Source organism: Caretta caretta, chromosome 7 (genome assembly GCF_965140235.1).
Source record: "Caretta caretta isolate rCarCar2 chromosome 7, rCarCar1.hap1, whole genome shotgun sequence".
In the NCBI taxonomy this organism is placed as follows: domain Eukaryota; kingdom Metazoa; phylum Chordata; order Testudines; family Cheloniidae; genus Caretta; species Caretta caretta.
Genome location: NC_134212.1, coordinates 118,714,625 through 118,735,234, shown reverse-complemented (window position 1 = coordinate 118,735,234; position 20,610 = coordinate 118,714,625). Strand labels below are relative to the sequence as shown.

The 20,610-nt window shown below is 46.0% G+C and overlaps 1 protein-coding gene across 2 annotated transcripts in view; it reads right to left on the bottom strand.

The window, feature by feature from the left end:
* Positions 1 to 20,610, bottom strand: part of SORCS1 (sortilin related VPS10 domain containing receptor 1) — a 423,910-nt gene that overhangs the window by 94,765 nt on the left and 308,535 nt on the right. For both annotated transcript variants that reach the window (XM_048857873.2, XM_048857874.2), the window contains exon 6: positions 7,451 to 7,515. In XM_048857873.2, coding sequence (XP_048713830.2) covers positions 7,451 to 7,515 — 65 coding nt within the window. The remainder of the gene's footprint in view (positions 1 to 7,450; positions 7,516 to 20,610) is intronic.

Below are 20,610 nucleotides of genomic sequence, written 5' to 3'. Positions count from 1 at the left end.
CCTGCAGCCCCTGGGGCTGAAGCAGAGAATATCATGGAGGTGTGTGGAAGTCACGGATTCCGTGACTTCCATGACATAAACGTAGCCTTAACTATGGCTAACTCTAGCTTGTCTGGGTGGCAAGATAGAAAGGTATGCCCACGGGGACCGTCTGTGACTCCATCGTAAGGTTGTTACTGTCATCCAGGAGTTCACACTTGTTACTGGGTTGGTGAAATCTAATTATAAAACATAGAGCCAGTTTGGGGTGTCTGGCCTGCTTTGACAGTCTGCCCTGAGATTGGCGCTCCTGGTCGTGAACCCTCCCGACAGCGTGACGGTAGGCATGGCTTAATAGAAGGTGGTGGGGTAGGGGGAGTTTTGGGGGCTTTGAAGGACCCCTGCCAACATGAAGAGAGTCAAATCCCTTTTATAAAATGGATTCAGAAGCCCTGTGGGGCACACTGCTACAAGGTATTATTTGGGCTAATAACTCCAGGTTCTGCTCCACCACTGAAGTCAACAGAAAGCCTTCCATGGATTTCACTGGTGGTTGGATCAGGTGGCTGGATAGTAAGGTGAGTGTGACAATTTATTTGTAACGAATAACATTCGTTGTTAATTTATCCCGTTTGTTTCGGTTTGTAATTTGTTCAGGAATCAGTTCCAATTTCTGCAATTATATCTAGTAACCGTATGGATTAGCCAAACAGCTGGACAACCAGCGTCCACCAAACAGACACAATGAACAGTTCGCAGACAACCTATTTAGTATGCCTTGTTCAGGATTGTGATTGGCCATCTAAGTCATAAGGCATTGTTTCTGCTCCTGGACTGGAATATTGAAACTTTTTAAATAAGAGAATAACAAATAATGAATAACTTACTTCCTAGTATGAAGGTTCAGGTGAATAATCATTCATGGAACATTCAGGATTCACGAGCATTTTCACAAGCAGCCAGCAGCATACTTACAAATAACAAATGTTAAAGAACAGTGAAATAAAGCCAGTTCATTTTTGAGGGATATAGTAACCAATCTGGTTTCATCCCTATTATTCCAACAGGATTTAATATTTAAATGAATGAGGGCACCATCTGCAGTTCCAATAACTAGGCTACAATTAGAAGAGCTAACAATCCTCATTTTTAGGGCAAATTCTGATAATCAACTATGGTTGGGAAGAAATTGCCATTTGCCTTATCCCCATGACACACTTTTGCCCAGTCATAGGGCATTCTGGGGATTCTTTGAAAGAAAAGGCCATTGTCAAAGGCAGGATATCAGATTAGATGGAGTATTTATCTGCTGCCGGGTAGTAATTCTTATGTTTTTCTTTGCAATGCCTACACAGGAAGAAGAAAGGAACACAGCCATGTAGTTCAGAACTATGGGTCAGATTCTTGGCTGCTGAAAATCACCACAGCATGCTGATTAACACCAGCTGAAGATCTGGCCCCACCTGTGATAACAAAACAGCACAAGTAAAATTTAAATTAAAAATCAATAAACAGATCAATGCAGCAGAAGAACAGTAAAATGGACAGAGATACTTATTAAATATCCACAAAAGCCAGAATTTCTGCTACTACTTCATATTTCTTCTTTACTTTTTATCAATCCCTTCCTTTAAAACAATAATTCTCTGATATCCAGTTTATTGACATCTATCCAAATATATGCAAGTCCCTCGCACATACTCATTCAAGGACCTGATCCTCCGACCTGTATTTATAATAAGTAGTTATTGTACTATTGTGAGTAAGATTGTGGCAGCCGTAGAACTGTTCAGGAATTAATCAATTAATTTTTTTTTGTTGGACAATACTGATTTGTATAGATCAAAGTTTCCCAGGGAACATAACAGAAGAACAACCACAATGGGTCAAGTCAATGCTCCCTCTAGCCCAGTATTCGGTCTTCTGACAGTGGCCAGTGTCAGATGCTTCAGAGGGAATGAACAGAACAAGGAAATTACCAAGTGATCCATCCCGTCGTCCACTCCTAGCTTCTGGCAGTGGAAGGTTTAGGGACACCCAGAGCATGGGGTTGCAACCCTGATGATCTTGGGTAAGAGCCGTTGATGGACCTAGCCTCCATGAACTTATCTCATGCTTTTTTGAACTCCGTTATTCTTTTGGCCTTCACAACATCTCCTGGCAATGAATTCCATAGGTGGACTATGAGTTGTATGAAGCAGTACTTCCTTATGTTTGTTTTAAACCTGTTGGATGACCCCTAGTTCTTGTGTTAGGTGCCATGGTAAGTAACACCTCCCTCTTCACTTTCTCCACACTAGTCATGATTTTATAGACCTCGACCATCCACCCTCTTCGTCGGCTTTTCCAAGCTGGACTGTCCCAGTCTTTTTACTCTTTCATAAAATGGAAGCTGTTCCATAAGCCTAATCATTTCTGTTGCCCTGCTCTCTATCTTTTCCAATTCTAATATCTCTTTTTTGAGATGGGGCAAGAACGGCTTGCAGTACGCGAGGTGTAGGCGTACCCTCCATTTATATAGCAGCATTATGATATTTTCTGTCTTATCATCTGTTTCTTTCCTAATGGTTCCTAACCTTGTTGGCTTTTCTGACTTTTGCTGCACATTGGGCAGATGTTCTCAGGAAACCAACCACAATGACTCCAAGATCTCTTTCTTGAGCAACAACACATAATTTAGACCCCCATCATTTTGTATGTATAAGTGGGATGATGTTTCCCAATGTGCATTACTTTGCATTTATCAACATTGAATTTCATCTGCCATTTTGTTGCCCAGTCACACAGTTTTGTGAGATCCCTTTGTAACTTTTCAGTCAGTTTTGGACTTAACTTTCTCGAATAATTCTGTATCATCAGCAAATTTTGCCACCTCACTGTTCAGCCCCTTGTCCAGATCAAATTTATCGATTTGTTTTAAAACCTCCTCTATTGATACTTTAATCTGGGACAGTTCCTCAGATTTGGCACCTAAAAAGAAGGGTTCAGGTGTGGGAATCTCCCTCACATCCTCTGAAGTGAAGACTGATGCAAAGCATTCATTTAGCTTCTCTGAAAGGACCTTGTCTTCCCTGAGTGCTCCTTTAGAAACTTGATTGTCTAGCAGCCCCCCTTATTGTTTGTCAGGCTTTGTGCTTCAGATGTAGTTAAAACAATTTTTGTTGTTAGTTTTTGTGTCTTTTGCTATTCAAATTCCCTTTTGGCCTACCTAATTATATAGTTTTATACTTGACTTACCCGAGTTTATACTCCTTTTTATTTTCCTCAGTAGTATTTGACTTCCAATTTTTAAAAGGCACCTTTTAGCCTCCAATCACCTCTTTTACTCTGTTCTTTAGCAAGACTGGCTTATGTTTGGCCCTCTCACTGTTTGGTTTTTTTGTGGGGAGGGGAACGCGAAATGGGGATACATTTAATTTGAGCCTTATTATGATGTTTGTAAATAGTTTCCATGAAGCTTGCAGGAAAGAGTGGGTTTTGACAATTTTTTTGACTCAGACATTTTTCGAAAAAAGTTTCAAAATTGTTGAAACGTTTTGACATTTAAGATAAATACATTAAACAACAAAATCTAAATAAACATTTCAAATTTGTTGGCTTGTTTGTTTGATTGCTTGCATATAAAAAAATCAAGATTTCAACTTTTCATCCCAATTCAGGATGGGACTTTTCTTTAAATCTGGTGAATTTGTGTGTGATGGGAAATCCACTTCCTGCCCAGCTCTGAGCAGCAGACTCATATTCTAGATGTCCCATTTATTCAGTTGCCTGCAGGTGCTGTGGTAGTATCCAAACGTAATGTGGGCATTCATCTTTTGAACTACCTACCAGTTGACAATATTTTGTTACAGGAGTTACGCTACCTGAATGAACTAGAGTTGAGAGTGCAGGAGTTCAGCATCTTTCATTTGCTTTTGTGTGGGTGCCTAGCCACACACCCATGGTTGAAATTTTGCCCTCACTGACTTGCCCAAGTTCAGGCAGCAAACCAGTGGAGGATCAGGAGATAGTACCCAGGTCTCCAGATTCACAACTATTTACCTCTCATGCAAAGCAGAACAAAGGAACACTATGTATCAAGCTGATTATATTAAAAGCCCAGGAGGGATTAAAACTACAGATTTTGGGTGTGAATCCTGATCTGAACTGTGCAGAGTGTTTACATTCAAGCACTAGATTTGGCCCCAGCCCCCAATGAAACATTCCTAACTTAAAGAACCCCCAACACTTTAAGAAATAAAAATAAACTGTTGCCAACTCTTCAGATTTTAATCCATCTAAGGTCCCCAGCAATGAGGTAGCAGAGCACCTCAGAATCTCTAAAGCATTTATGCTCACAACACACCTGTGAGGTAGGGCGTGCTATATCCCTGCATTACAGATGGGGAACTGAGACAAAAGGAGATCAAGTGACTTTTCCATGGTCACGCAGGACATCTGTGGCAGAGTGGGGAATTGAACCCAGTGGACACTGGATCAGGCCCTTAACCAGTCAATTCTTAAAGGCACAGTCCTAAGACATCTTAGGGGAACTAGCATGTTTCAGGCCTTGATTGTCTAAGTCTCACAAACGAGAGCTGCACAAACAATTAGCTACAAAATTTACATGCTTTTTTTCATAAACGTAATGCCCAGCTAAGTTTCTCAAAAATTTAGAGACCTTTCAAGGGATTTTGGTTAAGTTTTAATCTAATTTGGCTCTAGGGTCTAACAGCATACTCCCTGCCCTCTAGTTACAGAAAAGAGCTTACGGTGTTAGTCAGATCTACAGCATTGACTTGAAACCAGGCAAAAATCTGTAGTTTCTGCTGACTTTTTTTGTCAATGAGTTTCTGATTTTATTCCAAACTAAAAGTGGAACCCCAGGGACACAAAATTATCTGAATGGAAATGTAAGATAAGGCTCAGATGAATTTCTTCCAACTGAAAACACAGTGATTGCCACTTGGCTCTTACTTAGAGTCTGGCCCAGATTGGACTTTAAGAGAAACCACTAAATATAAACCTCACTTTCTATGTACTTGGATTTTATACTGGAGACAAAAATCCGCTACAATTGGCACTCTACAGAAATTAACCAAGAGCATTTAAAACTTTAATCACATCAATTAACACTGTATAATAATCGAACTGCCACATAACTCCCATACCAAATTAATCACATACCCAGCCGCTTTTTGGGGACTCTAGTTCAAGCGCTAGCATTGATCGTACAATTTAACGTATGACATGAAAGGCCAGATCCTGAGCTGGTGTAATTGGGCATAGCTCCACTGAAATCAGTGAAGTTATATAGATTTATACTAGCTGAGGGACTGTTATTTTTTCCTTGTTAATCTTTTAACATTATGTATAGAAATACAATAAATAAAAATATGAAAACAGACCATGATCAAGGATCAGAAGGCATAGACAGAGTCAGGAAAAAATGTTATCAGTATTCCGGCTGGGAATGCCCAGGACTAAGTCAGATGATGATGATAAATGCCCTCACAATCCTACCAGCCAGATTTTCTAATACCGTACTGCAGTGACATCTCTATTCTCTCTCATCTGAAGCCATGGTTAATATACTGCTGAGCTTCTGCTGGGAAAGATATAAGGGACAAGAATAAAACTATCTTGTTATTTGCATTGAAGTTGGGTGCTTTTGCTTAGATACTGAGTTTCAATTGCTGGGTGATTTTTTTCTACTTTGTTTCGATAGGGATACCTTTTCAAATTAAATCCCTTTATTGAATTTTCACCCTTGGTTAGCTCCCGAACATGTGGTCCTTGCCAAAGATTAGAGAAATAGTTCACAAATTGTAACTCCTGGGCTGAGCCTGAAAAAAGGCATTTTATTAACAACCCCTTGCCTGCTCCAGTTACATGTTACTCTCCTCCATTGGAGAAAGGTTTGCTCACCAATCAGGGGGTGGAAATTATCTTCTTCAGGGAAGGCAAGTTTGCTCAACTATCTGGTTCTAGCCTAGGTTTTATTCTCAACTATGGTAATGACTCATCATGTGACTTTAAGCAAGTTACTTCACCTACCTGTACCTCAGTTTCCCCATCTGTAAAGTGGGAATAATAATGTTTATTATTTTTGTCTCTACATTTATAGAGGCCTTTTCTTCTAAAGTATTCTTCTTCTTATGTCACAAGAACTCAAATTGGACGAGAAGAAGAGAGAGGAGGAGAAAAGAGGAATTGGGGTTTTGAGCATGGAGCATACCATGAAGTGAATACACCTTAGTGTCACTACAAGAGAATAGCCCTTAATGAACACTTACTACAGTTTTACACAGTAACAGTCCAAAACACAATACAACAGTGTAGCTGCTCCATTAGAGGGTGTCACAGTAGAATATTTTATTACTATTTAGTACTTTCAGAGGAGCAGAAAGGACGGATCAGACTCCTTTCTGTGTCCAGGGAATGTGAAAGTTAAAAAAAGGAAAGAAAAAACAAATGGTAAAAAGCACAGATATTTAAAATTCTTTCAGTTTTAATAATCTAATGTGTTATTAAATGGAAAGGACATTAAAAATATATACAATTTATATTCCAATGGTGTCTTTTAAAATTCATCCTCTGAAGAATCATTTCTTACCCATAACGCTAAGCAAGTTAAAAAAAAAATTGTCTTGAGACAGTTCCCTCCCTGACAGTTTCTGGGCTAATCCTGCCCTCATAAATCCGGCAGAACAACACTGACTTTAGCTGTGTAATTGAGAGCAGAATTTGACCCAGTGGGATTTTTCAGAAGTTAATTTACTATGTCATAAAAACAAAAAATAAATAATCCTGCAAATGGCGCAAATCTATTATTCACATTGCAGCAAAGCTGACATTTTCAGGAGAACCATCATGGAATTAAAAATGAGAACATTCAGGACATTTGGGTGGTTTTTCTGAGGTACACAACTGCCTGAGGCAATTGAAAGCTGCAGGGAAAAAGCCACAGGGAAAGACCTGCAGAGGTGGGGAAGCAGAAAGATTAAATAGCAGGAAGCAGGGGAGTGGAGAAAAGATCAGCAAAGGTATCAGCAGACCTGAAAAAACTTCTGTCTAACAAGGAAAGCTCGAGAAAGGAATTTGGAGTTGTAAGCACACGGAATATTGGCCACAAGAGCAAAGAAAGGTGGCTGAAGGGTTAACACAATGGAGGAGGAGCAGGTATAGAGATAAACTGGAGAAGAGAGTATCTTTTTACTGACTACCTTTGAAGGCTGCACATCCCATGGGAATCCCCCCTCCTGTAAGTAAGCTCCTTCCACAGCCTATTAATACCACCCTTTCAGCTAACTGGAGGAGCTGCTGCTCTGCCTTGAACTGAGGGCGCTGCTCTTAGACCCTGCCCGTGAGAGTCTGCACAGAGAAGAAAAGTAAGATCTCTACTGTAGCATGTTGTCGTCAGAATGGCAGGCCAACCCAGAGCACGACGGAGCTGGTAACGACAGTACTGTTTGGAAACTAAGGTACTTACGGCCATCCACTGTCTTTGCCTCAAGGTGTACAAGGTCTGGTTCTTTACTGGAACCCATCACAGACCTGCAAAGGACAGACTGAAGTTAAAGCATTAAAATGAACAAAGCACAGGCAGAGACTGTCCACTACATTTATTCCACAGTAGAAGACCTCATTTAAGTGGAGTTAAATTTGTATCAGTAACGAAAAGCTAAAGATCTTTGAAAGACCATACTAGTGTTCCCTAAAATAACAAACCTTGGAAATTCTAGCCATGCTGACCTTTGATAAAACCAGGGTTCACATCCTTCCAACAGCCTTAACTCTGCCCAACACTTCATCCCCACCACCTTCAGAGTGGGGAATGTTGGTATGTTCTTTTCTTTGATTGGTGATGGATATTTTAGTGTGTAGAAAATGGTGTGTCCTTTGCTTTGATATCTGCAGTGCGTTTCAGTGCGTGGCGTACTGATGTGCCTTGTGTTCTAATTGGTGGCGTATGCCTTGGTGTTCGGTGCTAAAAATCAAGCTTCTATTATGAGTTGTGTTATGAGATTGGTAAAAAAATCAATTTGTAAGCACCTGGAGGATACTGGTGTTATAAGGAATAGCCAGCATGGATTTGTCAAGAACAAATCAAGTCAAACCAATGTAATTTTCTTCTTTGGCAGGGTTATTTGCCTATGGAATAGGGGGGAAGCAGTAGATATGGTACATCTTGATTGTAGTAAGGCTTTTGACACAGTCCCACATGACATTCTCATAAGCAAACTCACGAAATGTGGTCAAGATGAAATTATTATAAGGTGGATGTGCAACTGGCTGTAAGACTGTATTCAGAGAGCAGTTACCAATAGTCTGTTGTCCAACTTGGACAGCATATCTAGGCAGGTCCTGCAGGCATCATTCCTGGGTCTGCTACTATTCAATATTTTCATTTATGATTTGGATAATGGAGTGGAGAGTATGCTTATAGAATCTGAAGATGACACCATACTGGGACACCATTGGTCTGAATTCAGCAATATGAAATGCAATAAAGACCAGTGCAAAGTACTTCACTTAGGAAGGAAAATCAAATGCACACCTACAGAACAGGGAATAACTGGCTAGGTGGTAGTGATGCTGAAAAGAATCTCGTGGCTATAGTTGATCACAAATTGAATAGGACTCAACAATGTGATTCAGCTGAAAAAAAAGGTTAATATTCTGGGGTGTGCTAACAGGAGTGTCATAGATAAGACATATGAGATAAGTGTCCCGCTCTCCTCAGCAGGGGTGAGCACAGCTGGAGCACTGTGTCCAACTCCAGGTGCCACACTTTAGGGAAGCTTTGGACAAATTGGAGAGTCCAGAGAAAAGCAACAAAAACGATAAAAAAATTTGAAAATCTGACTGATGAGGAAAGGTTAAAATAACTGGACCTATTTAGTTTTGAGAAAAGATGACTGAGAGGAGACCCGATAATAGACTTCAGATATATTAAGGTCTATTACAAAGAGGGTGGTACTCAATTGTACTCCATGTCCACTGAAGGAAGAACAAGAAGCAATAGCCTTAATTTGCAACAAGGGGGACTTAGGTTAGATAGTAGGAAAAACTTTCTAACTATAAGATTAGTTAATATCTGGAACAGGCTTCCAAGGGAAGTTGTGGAATCGCCATCACTGGAGATTTTTAAAAAGAGGTTGGACCTGTTAGGGATAGTCTAGGTATGGGCTGGATTTGATGACTCGAGGTCCCTTCCATCCCTAGATTTCTATGATTCTGTGTAGAATCCTTGTCATTCCTCTATATCAGACTTTGCATGCACATTAGTTTAATTCACACCCGTAATGACCAATATTCTCTCATTAATTAACAAACATAAAAAGAAAATTCCCTGTCCTGTCAGACATTTCATTGGCTCAAATCTAATTAAAACTGTGTTAAATTAATAAACCAGATGGCAGTCTGGCTAAGAAAATCCTTGTTTGTTCACTGGATAAGAAATATCAAAGTAAGGCACTCCATACTGCACGTAAGGGATTATGAAGTACACCTTTGGTAAAAAGTCCCATTTAATTGTTAACATCTATCTGGAGAATGTCACTGAACAGGCCAAAGGGCCATTAGTTTGATGTCCTCTCTGAATTACAGTACTGCTAACTCAGCATCAATTCTGAGGGCACAGTCCTGTTATTGGTTTTGAACCTGTCACCTCTTTCCCGGAGGCAAGAATGAGAGCAGATGGGCCATCCTCATGTGTCTCCATTAAGGATTTGCCTGCCTCAATGTGTACCATTTTCTTAACAGTAGCCTGAACTATGGGTTAATACTAGATTAAAGCAAGAACATTCATTTCCAGTGATGGACAAGTCAGATGCTATTCTGTCCAACGCCTCATTATTTGCAGGCAATCAAAACTGAAGTTGTAATTCAACTCCTACTTATACTGCAATCCGAGTCTGATCCAGCCCTTAATCAACACTAGTATTAACTAAGTAACTAGCAATAACCATTTTAAAGATGTTATGAAAAATGGGACTATTTGTTTTATCATAGAATCATAGAATATCAGGGTTGGAAGGGACCTCAGGAGGTCATCTAGTCCAACCCCCTGCTCAAAGCAGGACCAATCCCCTCCTGATTGTCTCTAGATGGATTATCTCTAGCTTCACTTGAAGAATCCTATTGCAATTCATCAGCTAAACAAGCTTCTTTTTCTTTGCTGGACAGTGTGAAACATTTCCAGAGAGGCTCAAAACCTGTTTCCTGTCTCAGAGCTAGTTTGCTTGTTCTGCACCAGCACATTTGGTCTCTATTTTTCAGCAACGGTCAAGCTACACTGGTAGTAGCAATGGTTTTAGTGCAAGTGTAGAAAGGGGTATGTAATGAGCCAGGTTAAATTTTTCAGGTAAATAGTTTCTTCACCAAAAAACAGTTTTGGATGGATAAAAACTATTTGTGAATTCAGTGAATAGTTTCAGCCAAAAAAACTCATGTTTTTTAATAAGATTAAATATTTGTTTCAATATTTTAGAAACAAAATGTTTCAACATCTCTTGTTTTGAAATTAATAAATTTTGTTTCAAAATTTAGCTAGATCTTATTCTTTAAAAAGATAAAAACCACCCCAAGTCAAAATGATATAAATGCTTGACCCAAAACAGGATCATTTCAAGATTTTGTGAATACTCATAATTTTAAATATTTTGTTTCATTTTAAAATTTTACGTTTGATTTAAAAAAAAAATCAAACACATTAAAAAAAAGGTCAACATCAAAACAAAGTGTTTTGCCTAAAGAAAATGTTTCATTCAAGCCAAAATGAACATTTTTTCAATTTTTTGATTCACCACAGAATTTGAAAATATTTGTTTGTAGTCCAACAAGAAGCAAATTTCCCCTTCCACCTCCAAATTTTCAAAATTGCCAAATGTACCAAAACAATTCCAATATTTACTCAGTTCTACTTGCAGCATCATCATTTATTAACCATTTATAAAGGTACTTCGAACAAAGTGTGACCCAAATTAATAAAGAATGATTAATTATTATAATGGTAGAAAGGGATTGCCAATCCTTGCTGGAAATCTGTTGAATTATATGGATCAGAGCAGCAGAATATATGTTGGACTGCCTTTAAACCAAACTAATTTTGAGAGAGACAAAGTGGGGAATATGGACCAACTTCTGTTGGCGAGAGAAACAAGCTTTTGTGTTTACAAAGAACTCGTCTTCAGAGAGTCTACAGACTCAGTGGGCTACAGAAGCACTTTTCACTTGTGAAAGATCTTACACTAGGATTTATTTACATCTTGTCCCCACATAATAATGTGGTTACACATCTCTTTCCTAGAGCTATTAATAATGAAACTTTTAAAAGAAATGTTAGGATGAGATAGTTTGCTCAAAGAATAATGACCCCGGGCCTCCAACACCCATTTTTAATAAATTCTTTATCTGGATTACCCAGATTACGGAAAAAAATGCAGCCATTTTTAATGGCACTTTCTTTCAGTTACCATCCTTCAGAAAAAAAGGGATTTAGGGCTTATTTTGCCAAGTATAAATCAGTTAACCTCTGCCTCCCATCTCCAACTACCTTGCAACTTTAGGATGTTGTCAGTGGGAATTCAGTTCAACAGGAACAAGATTTGGCTCTTAATGACAAAGGATATGAAAACCAGAGTCCATTCACTAAACAGACCAAAAATTTACTGTGGGATATCATTCCTTTGCTGTTATTTATTACACCGACTTCAAGTGTATATGGAAGTGGATGGTTCATCATAATGTCACTATGTAAATCCATGGCACAATCACACCCTGAATACTGTGTAAAGTTCTTATTGCCCCATCTCAAAAATTATAGATTAGAATTGAGAAAAGTACAGAGAAGGGCAACAAAAGTGATTATGGGCATGGAACAGCTTTTATATGAGGACAGAGAAGAAAGAATGGGACTATTCGGTTTAGAAAAGATAGGACTAAGGGGTGATATGATAGAAGGCTATAAAAGCTGAATGGTGTGGAGAAAGTGAATAAGGAAGTGTTATTTACCCCTCCACATAACACAGGAACCAGGGATCAACCGATGTAATAAATAGGCAGCTGCTTTAAAACAAACAAAAAGTACTTTTTCACACAACACACAGTCAACCTGTGGAACTCATTGCCAGGGGATGTTGTGAAACCAAAAGTATAACTGGGTTCAAAAAAGAATTAAATAAATTCATGGAGGATAGGTCCATCAATGGCTGTTAGACAAGATGTTCAGGGATGCAACCCCATGCTCTGAGTGATCCTAAACCTCCAATTGCCAGATGTTAGCACTAGACAACAGAGGATGGTTCACTTGATAATTGCCCTATTCATTCTCTCTGAAGCATCTGAACAAAGATAGAGTGACTGGACAACAGGCAAAGGATGGATAGTGTAGGGAGCCCGGGTGGCTCCCCTCCGAACCAGAGGGTAAAGAGCCACCCTCTCAGCCTGAGTGGGCGGGGCCAGACCAAGCTTCCGCCAATCCCGGGAAGGGGAAGGGTGGGACAGGAAGTACAAAGGGCGGGGCCCTCTGCCCAGTGAAGAGAGCACCAGGGAGGGAGACAGACACAGGCTGCTGGCTGCTCCCTCGCGATCCTGCTGCTGACCCAGGCGAAGCCCTGGGCAAGGAGGAGCCTGACCGGGAGGAAGGCCTGTGGCAACCAGGACTGCCAGCCACTGAATAAAACACAGAGGACCTGGAGGGGCCTGACTGCAGCCCGGGCCAGCATGAGTCCGATACAGAGGGGGAGTGGGAGTGGCCCGCAGTGGAATACCCGGACGAGATGGAGGGACCGGAGCTGCCCGCAGCGGAATACCCGGCCGAGATGGAGGGACCGGAGCTGCCCACAGCGGAATACTCGGATGAAATGGAGGGACCGGAGCTGCCCGCAGCGGAATACCCGGATGAAATGGAGGGACCGGAGCTGCCCGCAGCGGAATACCCGGACGAGATGGAGGGACTGGAACGACCCGCCTAAGAGACCGGGTAGGAAGTAGCTCAGGGGCTGAACTGCACCGTGGGGTGGGTGTGTTTGGTCAGTGGGCGCAGACGGCCCCGCTGACCCAGCAGCGGGACTTTCGCCTCCTGCCACTGTCAGAGCCCTGGGCTGGAACGCAGTGGAGTTGGGTGGGCCTGCGTTCCCCTACCCCGGCCAACCTGCCTGAGGGGTACGCTACTCGTGCCGGCGCTCCCCTGCCTGAGGGGCGCGCTACTGACTCCGGCCGGCACACCTTCCCTGCTAATTCCCCAACACCCGGAAGGTGTGGCTGAGGCCTGCCAGTGAGACCATAGCTCTCCATCGCCCCTAGGGGCTCGGAGGACTGACCGAAACCTGTCACAAGTGGTGGAGAATGCGGGCAGGCGATCCCAAACCCTGCCGAAAGGGGTTAGTGCGAGGGCGCCTCTGAAGCTCCCCTACTGAAAAGATGGAGATGGAAAGGCTTATCAAGTTCCTGGCTGAGAGCCAGCAACAGCAGCATCACAAACTCATGCAGCAGCTGGGCGCCCACCAGCAGCAGTTGCTTCAAACCCTGGGGGCCCAGCACCAGGAACAACAAACCCAGTGCTTCCAGCAGCTTGCAACCCTGTGGCCGGGCCACGGTGGTGCTCAACCGGAGCGGGCAGCCACCCCGACCCCTCCCGCTCCACCGATCCGTCTGGTCAAGATGGGGCCTGAGGATGACCCGGAAGCCTACCTAGTGACCTTCGAGCGGGTTGCCTCAGTGGCTGGCTGGGCGCCTGACCAATGGGCGACGCTCCTTGCCCCATATCTGACGGGGCTAGCCCAGAAGGCTTACTGTGGACTCCCAGATGATGAGGCCCGCATTTATGCTCGAGTGAAAGCAGCTATCTTAGATGCCTTCAACATTACCCCGGAAACCTTTCGGCGATGGTTTCAGGAAAAGGTCTACCCACCGGGCGCCAGACCCCAGGCGGTGGCCCAGGAACTGAAGGACGCGGGTACCCGATGGCTCCAACCCGAGCGTCGAACCGCAGCTGAGGTGATGGAACAGGTCATCCTCGAAAAATTCGTGCACATCCTCCCACCCCAGGGGAGGGCTTGGGTGTTACGGCACCGGCCACAAAGTCTGAGCACGGCCGTTGCGCTTATGGAGGACTTTCTCGAGGCTGAGGCCCCGATAGGACCGGCCACCTGCCCCCCAAACCCGGGACCCAATGCACAGAAACTTGAACGGAGGGGGCCCACCTCCCAAACCAACGCACCCCACCGTACCCGACGACCAGAAGGCGGCAGGACCGAGTTTTCCCGACGGCCCGAGTCAACACCACTCTCCGGCCCTGGACGCTTAACCCGACCACCAGGCCCCAGCCCACTCTGCGGCCCCACTGGTGCCCCCACGCGGCCGGCGTGCCCAGAGGTAGGACTTTGTTTCCGATGTGGCGAGTATGGGTATCTGCAATGGAGCTGTCCTGCAATGGACTGCAACTTTGGCCTGGTGTGCACCGGGGAGCGATGGGCCCGTCTGCCCTCCGTGGCCAAACTGGCAGCTCCCATGGAAGTCGCCGGGGTCCCCATGGTGGGTCAAGTCGATTCGGGCTGTGGGCAGACCCTTGTCCGCCAGGCGCTCTTCTCGGACACCAAGCGGACCGTCGGGGAAGTACGGATTCAGTGCATCCACGGAGATGTAAAATCATACCCCACGGTGCGGGTCCCCATCACGGTGCACGGAGTAACTCAGTTAATGAATGTGGCGGTGGCGTCATCCCCCGCCTATCCAGTGATCCTGGGCTGTGACTGGCCAGACTTCGTCGAGGTGCTCCAATCCCTACCCATCAAAGAGGCGTTCGAGGGAGCCCCGCCTGAGAAGAAGACAGGACCTGACTCGAGCTCCGACCCTGGAGCTGACCCAGGCCCCACCCCCGGGCAGGATGGCCTGGAAATGGCGGGTCCCCCTCCTGACCTGGTGGACTTTAGCCGAGATGAAAGGGAGGATCCTACGCTCTGGTTTGCCTATGAGCAGCTGGCCCGGGTGGATGGTGAGGTCGTGGGGGCGCAGCGCACCACCCAATGGCCCAGGTTTGAACTCAACCACGAGCGGCTCTACCGCCTTGACCGAGACCCCCAGACCCACAAGGTCCGGACACAACTCGTGGTCCCCCGCATCCATCGTCGGGCTGTCCTGAAGCTTGCACATGATATCCCAGCTGCCAGCCATTTAGGGCAGGAAAAAACCGTGGCCAGGGTCTTGGCCAGGTTCTTCTGGCCCGGTGTCCACCGTGAGGTGAAGAAGTATTGTGCGTTGTGCCCGGACTGCCAACATGCAGCCCCGGCTGGGGTACGGAAGGCCCCCCTGGTCCCGTTACCAGTCGTAGGTGTGCCATTTGAGTGGGTAGCAATGGACCTGGTCGGGCCTTTCCCAAAAAGCAAGGCGGGCCATCAATACATCCTCGTCCTGATGGACTACGCCACCCGCTTCCTGGAGGCCATCCCCTTAAGAAGTATCACCGCCCACACTATCGCTGCGGAACTCGTGAAGATCTTCGCAAGGGTGGGCCTCCCACGGGAGATACTCACTGATCAAGGGACAAACTTCATGTCTAAACTGTTCCGCCAGGTATGTGCCCTCTTGGGGATTAAGAAATTGCAGAACTCGGTCTACCATCCCCAGACTGACGGATTGGTTGAGCGGTTTAACCGGACCCTGAAGGGAATGTTGCGGCGTTTCCCCACCCAGGACCTCCGCCAGTGGGACCAGCTGCTCCCTCCTTTACTACTGGCGATTCGAGAAGTCCCACAGGCATCCACGAAGTTCTCCTTGTTCGAGCTCCTCTATGGGCGGCGCCCCCGCGGGGTGTTGGACCTCTTGAGGGAGACTTGGGAACACAACCCATCCGCAACACAGGGTCTCTTGAAATATGTCTTACAACTGCAGGGGCGGCTAGCGCGGGCGGGCAAGCTCGCAAGGGAGAACTTAAACACCGCCCAAAGAGCCCAGGAGTAGCACTACAATTGGGGCGCCCAGGCTCGATCATTCAGGCCAGGGGACTGAGTACTCCTCTTGCTCCCCTCGGAGGAATCAAAGCTTTTTGCCCGCTGGCAGGGTCCGTATGAGGTCCTCCGCCAGGTAGGGCCGGTAACCTATGAGATTCGGCAACCTGGTCGCCGTAAGGAAAAGCAGATTTATCATGTAAACCTCTTAAAACCTTGGCAGGACCGGGAAGGGCTCCTAGTGGCCCCATATCCCCCCGAACCGGACCTGGGGCCCCAACCACCCAAGGAGTTGGATAATGGTGAACCCCAGCTAGCAGAGACACTCACCGTCGAGCAGCGAGAACAGGCACTCTGCTTAGTGAGGGCATTCCCCAAGACGTTCACCACGAAACCCGGGCAGACTACGCTCACCTACCATGTGATTCAGACGGAACCCGGGGTGGTGGTCCGAGAGACAACCCGGCCATTGCCTAGGTGAATGCGGGAGGCCATAGAGGAGGAAGTCCAGAAGATGTTGGAGCTGGGTGTTATTGAGCCCTCCCAGAGCGAGTGGCGGAGCCCCGTCGTCCTCGTACCGAAGCCCGATGGGAGCCGGCGGTTTTGCATTGACTTCCGGAGGGTAAACGCCATCTCAAAATTTGACGCCTATCTGATGCCCCGCGTCGATGAGCTCCTCGACCGGCTTGGGGAGGCCTGTTATATCACCACTTTAGATCTCACCAAAGGGTACTGGCAGATCCCCTTGGATCCCAGGTCCAAGGAGAAGACCCCGTTTGCCACCCCTTCAGGTTTATACCATTTCACCCGGATGCCTTTCGGCCTACATGGGGCCCCGGCAACCTTCCAGCGTTTGATGGACCGGTTTACACGAAATACACGGCGGTTTACCTGGATGATGTGGTCATCTATGGCAATAACTGGGAGGAACATCTTAACCAAGTAGTGGCAGTCCTCCGGGACCTCCACGCAGCCGGGCTTACAGCCAACCCGAAAAAATGCCGAATCAGGCGGGAGGAAACCACTTACCTGGGGTACACCTTGGGCCGGGGACAGGTCTGCCCCCTCATCGGGAAGGTCCAAGCACTCCAGGAATGTCCGGTGCCGACCACAAAGAGGCAAGTACGTCAATTTTGGGGCTTAGCTGGTTATTACCGTCTATTTGTACCCCACTTCGCAAGCATTACGGCCCCGCTAATGGAGCTCTTGACCAAGGACAATCCCCGCCGGGTGCATTGGTCCAACGAGTGCGAGACGGCCTTTCGAACTATCAAAGTACGGCTGTGTAGCGATCCAATACTCTTCAGCCCCGACTTTCATTGTGACTTTATTGTCCAGACAGATGCCTCAGGCGTTGGGCTTGGGGCGGTCCTCTCGCAGGAGGTGGACGGGGAGGAACACCTGATAGTTTACCTCAGTCGCAAGCTGTTCCCCAGAGAACGGAACTACTCCATCATGGAGAAAGAGGCCCTAGCCGTTAAGTGGGCAGTCGATGCTCTTCGCTACTACCTCCTCGGGGCCCCCTTTATACTGGTTACAGACCACGCACCCCTGAAGTGGCTTAATAAGATGAAGGACAATAATGCCAGGCTGATGCGATGGTATCTCGCTCTGCAGCCCTATGCCTTCACGATTCACCATCGGGCGGGATGAGACAACGCCAATGCGGATTTCCTATCCCCAGCTCCGAAGATCGAGAGCTGGATTTGAGGGGTGGGGTATGTAGGGAGCCAGGGTGGCTCCCCTCCGAACCAGAGGGTAAAGAGCCACCCTCTCAGCCTGAGTGGGCGGGGCCAGACCAAGCTTCCGCCAATCCCCGGAAGGGGAAGGTTGGGACAGGAAGTACAAAGGGCGGGGCCCTCTGCCCAGTGAAGAGAGCACCAGGGAGGGAGACAGACACAGGCTGCTGGCTGCTCCCTCGCGATCCTGCTGCTGACCCAGGTGAAGCCCTGGGCAAGGAGGAGCCTGACCGGGAGGAAGGCCTGTGGCAACCAGGACTGCCGGCCGCTGAATACACAGAGGACCTGGAAGGGCCTGACTGCAGCCCGGGCCAGCGTGAGTCCGATACAGAGGGGGAGCGGGAGTGGCCCGCAGTGGAATACTTGGACGAGATGGAGGGACCGGAGCTGCCCACAGCGGAATACCTGGACGTGATGGAGGGACTGGAACGACCCACCTGAGAGACCGGGTAGGAAGTAGCCCAGGGGCCGAACTGCACCGTGAGGTGGGTGTGTTTGGTCAGCGGGTGCGGATTGCCCCGCTGACCCAGCGGCGGGACTTTCGCCTCCCGCCACTGTCAGGGCCCCGGGCTGGAACACAGTGGAATTGGGTAGGCCTGCGTTCCCCTACCCCGGCCAACCTGCCTGAGGGGCACGCTACTGACTCGTGCCGGCGCTCCCCTGCCTGAGGGGCGTGCTACTGACTCCGGCCGGCACACCTTCCCTGCTAATTCCCCAACGCCCGGAAGGTGTGGCTGAGGCCTGCCAGTGAGATCATAGCTCTCCATCGCCCCTAGGGGCTCGGAGGACCGACCGAAACCTGTCACAATAGGATAATCATTTTTATTTATTATCTAACTAAGCCAAGATTTGCACCTAAGTCTTAAATGTCTTAAGATCAGTGCATCAATACGCTGCTCCACCAAACCCCTAAAATTTAAAGGCCATCTTCCATGATAACTGACACACTGTGCAACTTCATGGTGCGACTCAGGACAGAATTTGACTCATTATTTGTCCCAAATATAGACAGAGCAGAGCTATGTAGGCATAGATTGGAATTGCCTTTATAAAATTCTTTGCCACATGAGGCATTAATTATATCTACTGACCAGGGGATCTGAAAACAAGGGGCTTATTATCATGCAGTTTATAAACTGAGAGCCATGAAGCTAGAGAGGAATGGCTGAGCTCCATAGCTGTACCCAGCCTGTTGCCACCTTTGTCCCTATGGAGTGGGAATGTAGGAAACTGTTCTCTAAAATAAGTGTCAGTCAAATACTTGTAACTCCCCATGATCAGCTGTGTTAGGCAGCTATGGCTGCCACCAATCTATTTTGCCCACTAGGCTTGTGTTGCCTTATCTTCCAGTTTCCCTCCATTCCCTCTGTTCTCAAAGCCTGAGTGCTGATCCTTCCATCAGCCTTGTATTGCCGGCAGCGGACTTACTCTCTGCCTTGGCTTATCATTTTAACTTTGTGATGAAAACCCACCCTGCTGATTGTGATCCATCCTTTTAATCACAGGCCTTCTTGAATACACAAACTCCCCCTGGACTTTAATCTCCCTGGGGAAAGGACTGTAGCATACTTATCAAACTGCACCCATTATATTTTTCCAAAGAGTTTTTTTTATGTTAACTGATATAAATGTCTTGATGCATTTTAAAGCAAAAGCACAAAATAAAAATTACAAACTTTGGGGATAAGCTAAAGTGGAAATGCTAATGGGACCACAATCTAATGTTCCCTGCTGCCTTTATAGAAAATGGTTGTGTTATGAAATATGTAAGACCACGAACCTTCCGTTACAAAGGAAGGCTTCCTAAAATATTCATCAACTCCAAGCCTGCTGTGTAGTCATCTGGGCTTGACAGCTTCAAAAGCCTATACGGAGAGCTGTGGAATTACAGTACAGCAATGGCTTTGACTGCAGACTATGTGTGTTGGAAGCAGGATCGGAAACTGACTAAAAACTATCCCCTTTTCAGAAAGAGACAATGGCAAACAAAAGAGTTGGGCACTATACACTGAATAGCAAAGGGTATCTCACCAAGTGTTTCTGCAGTCCCTGCCCCGCCTGTGCCATCACTCTGACTGCTGGGTTTCTAAAAACCTGTCTCCCCGTGCACTTCCAGGAAATCCAGTAAAGACCATGTCACACAGGGTCTTTCACTCATGTGAAAAAGCCTAAAATTCATGGGTGTTGGGAGTAAATGAGATGAATGACTGAGTCAGGCTTCTCAGCTGCAAAGAGACCCCATCACTAGGGTTAATACAAAACCTCCACACTTGGTATTTTGTAATTTCTAACACATTGTTTGTAAGCAAAGGTAATTATGAGCTGCAAGTGCCGATCAATAATTCCAAACACGGGCAGCTGGGCTAACATTTTCAAATGTACATATGGATCAAGGCCAATATTTCCAAAGGAAGTTTCTGGTCTTGGATGCCTTCATGATAAGTTTCCCAGTTTAAGACACCTTGGATCTCATTTTCAGAGTCAACTGGAATTTTCAGTGGGCAGCACTTTCTGGAAGTCAAGCTCCTTTCAGGACCCCCAAGGCGGGCATCAAGAAATGGAGACGCACCAAAGAATCAGAGACCGCTTATGAAATTGTTGCCCTTAATGCTGAAGCTGAAGCAACCAAGTTTGAAAATGTCACCATTTATGCTTTCCACTGAGCATGCCCAGAAGGCTGTGGGCTCCAAGATGCGTGCATGTTGGTTAACACCCAGTTCCCCCCCCCCCCACCATGCTAAATCCCAAATAAATCAGAGACAAACTATCAGATAATGCATAAAACTGAAGTTCTGACCATGTTTGGTCATTAACATCTTGGGAACCAGTTAATACCTTGGGAACTGGGTGTTTTCTCAGGGATGCCATGCATAGCAGGAAACAAGATTTCGGGTGACTGAGAGGTAAGTCCGGATCAGGACTTCGATCCCAACAGGCTCTACCTTGACTCTGTCACAAAC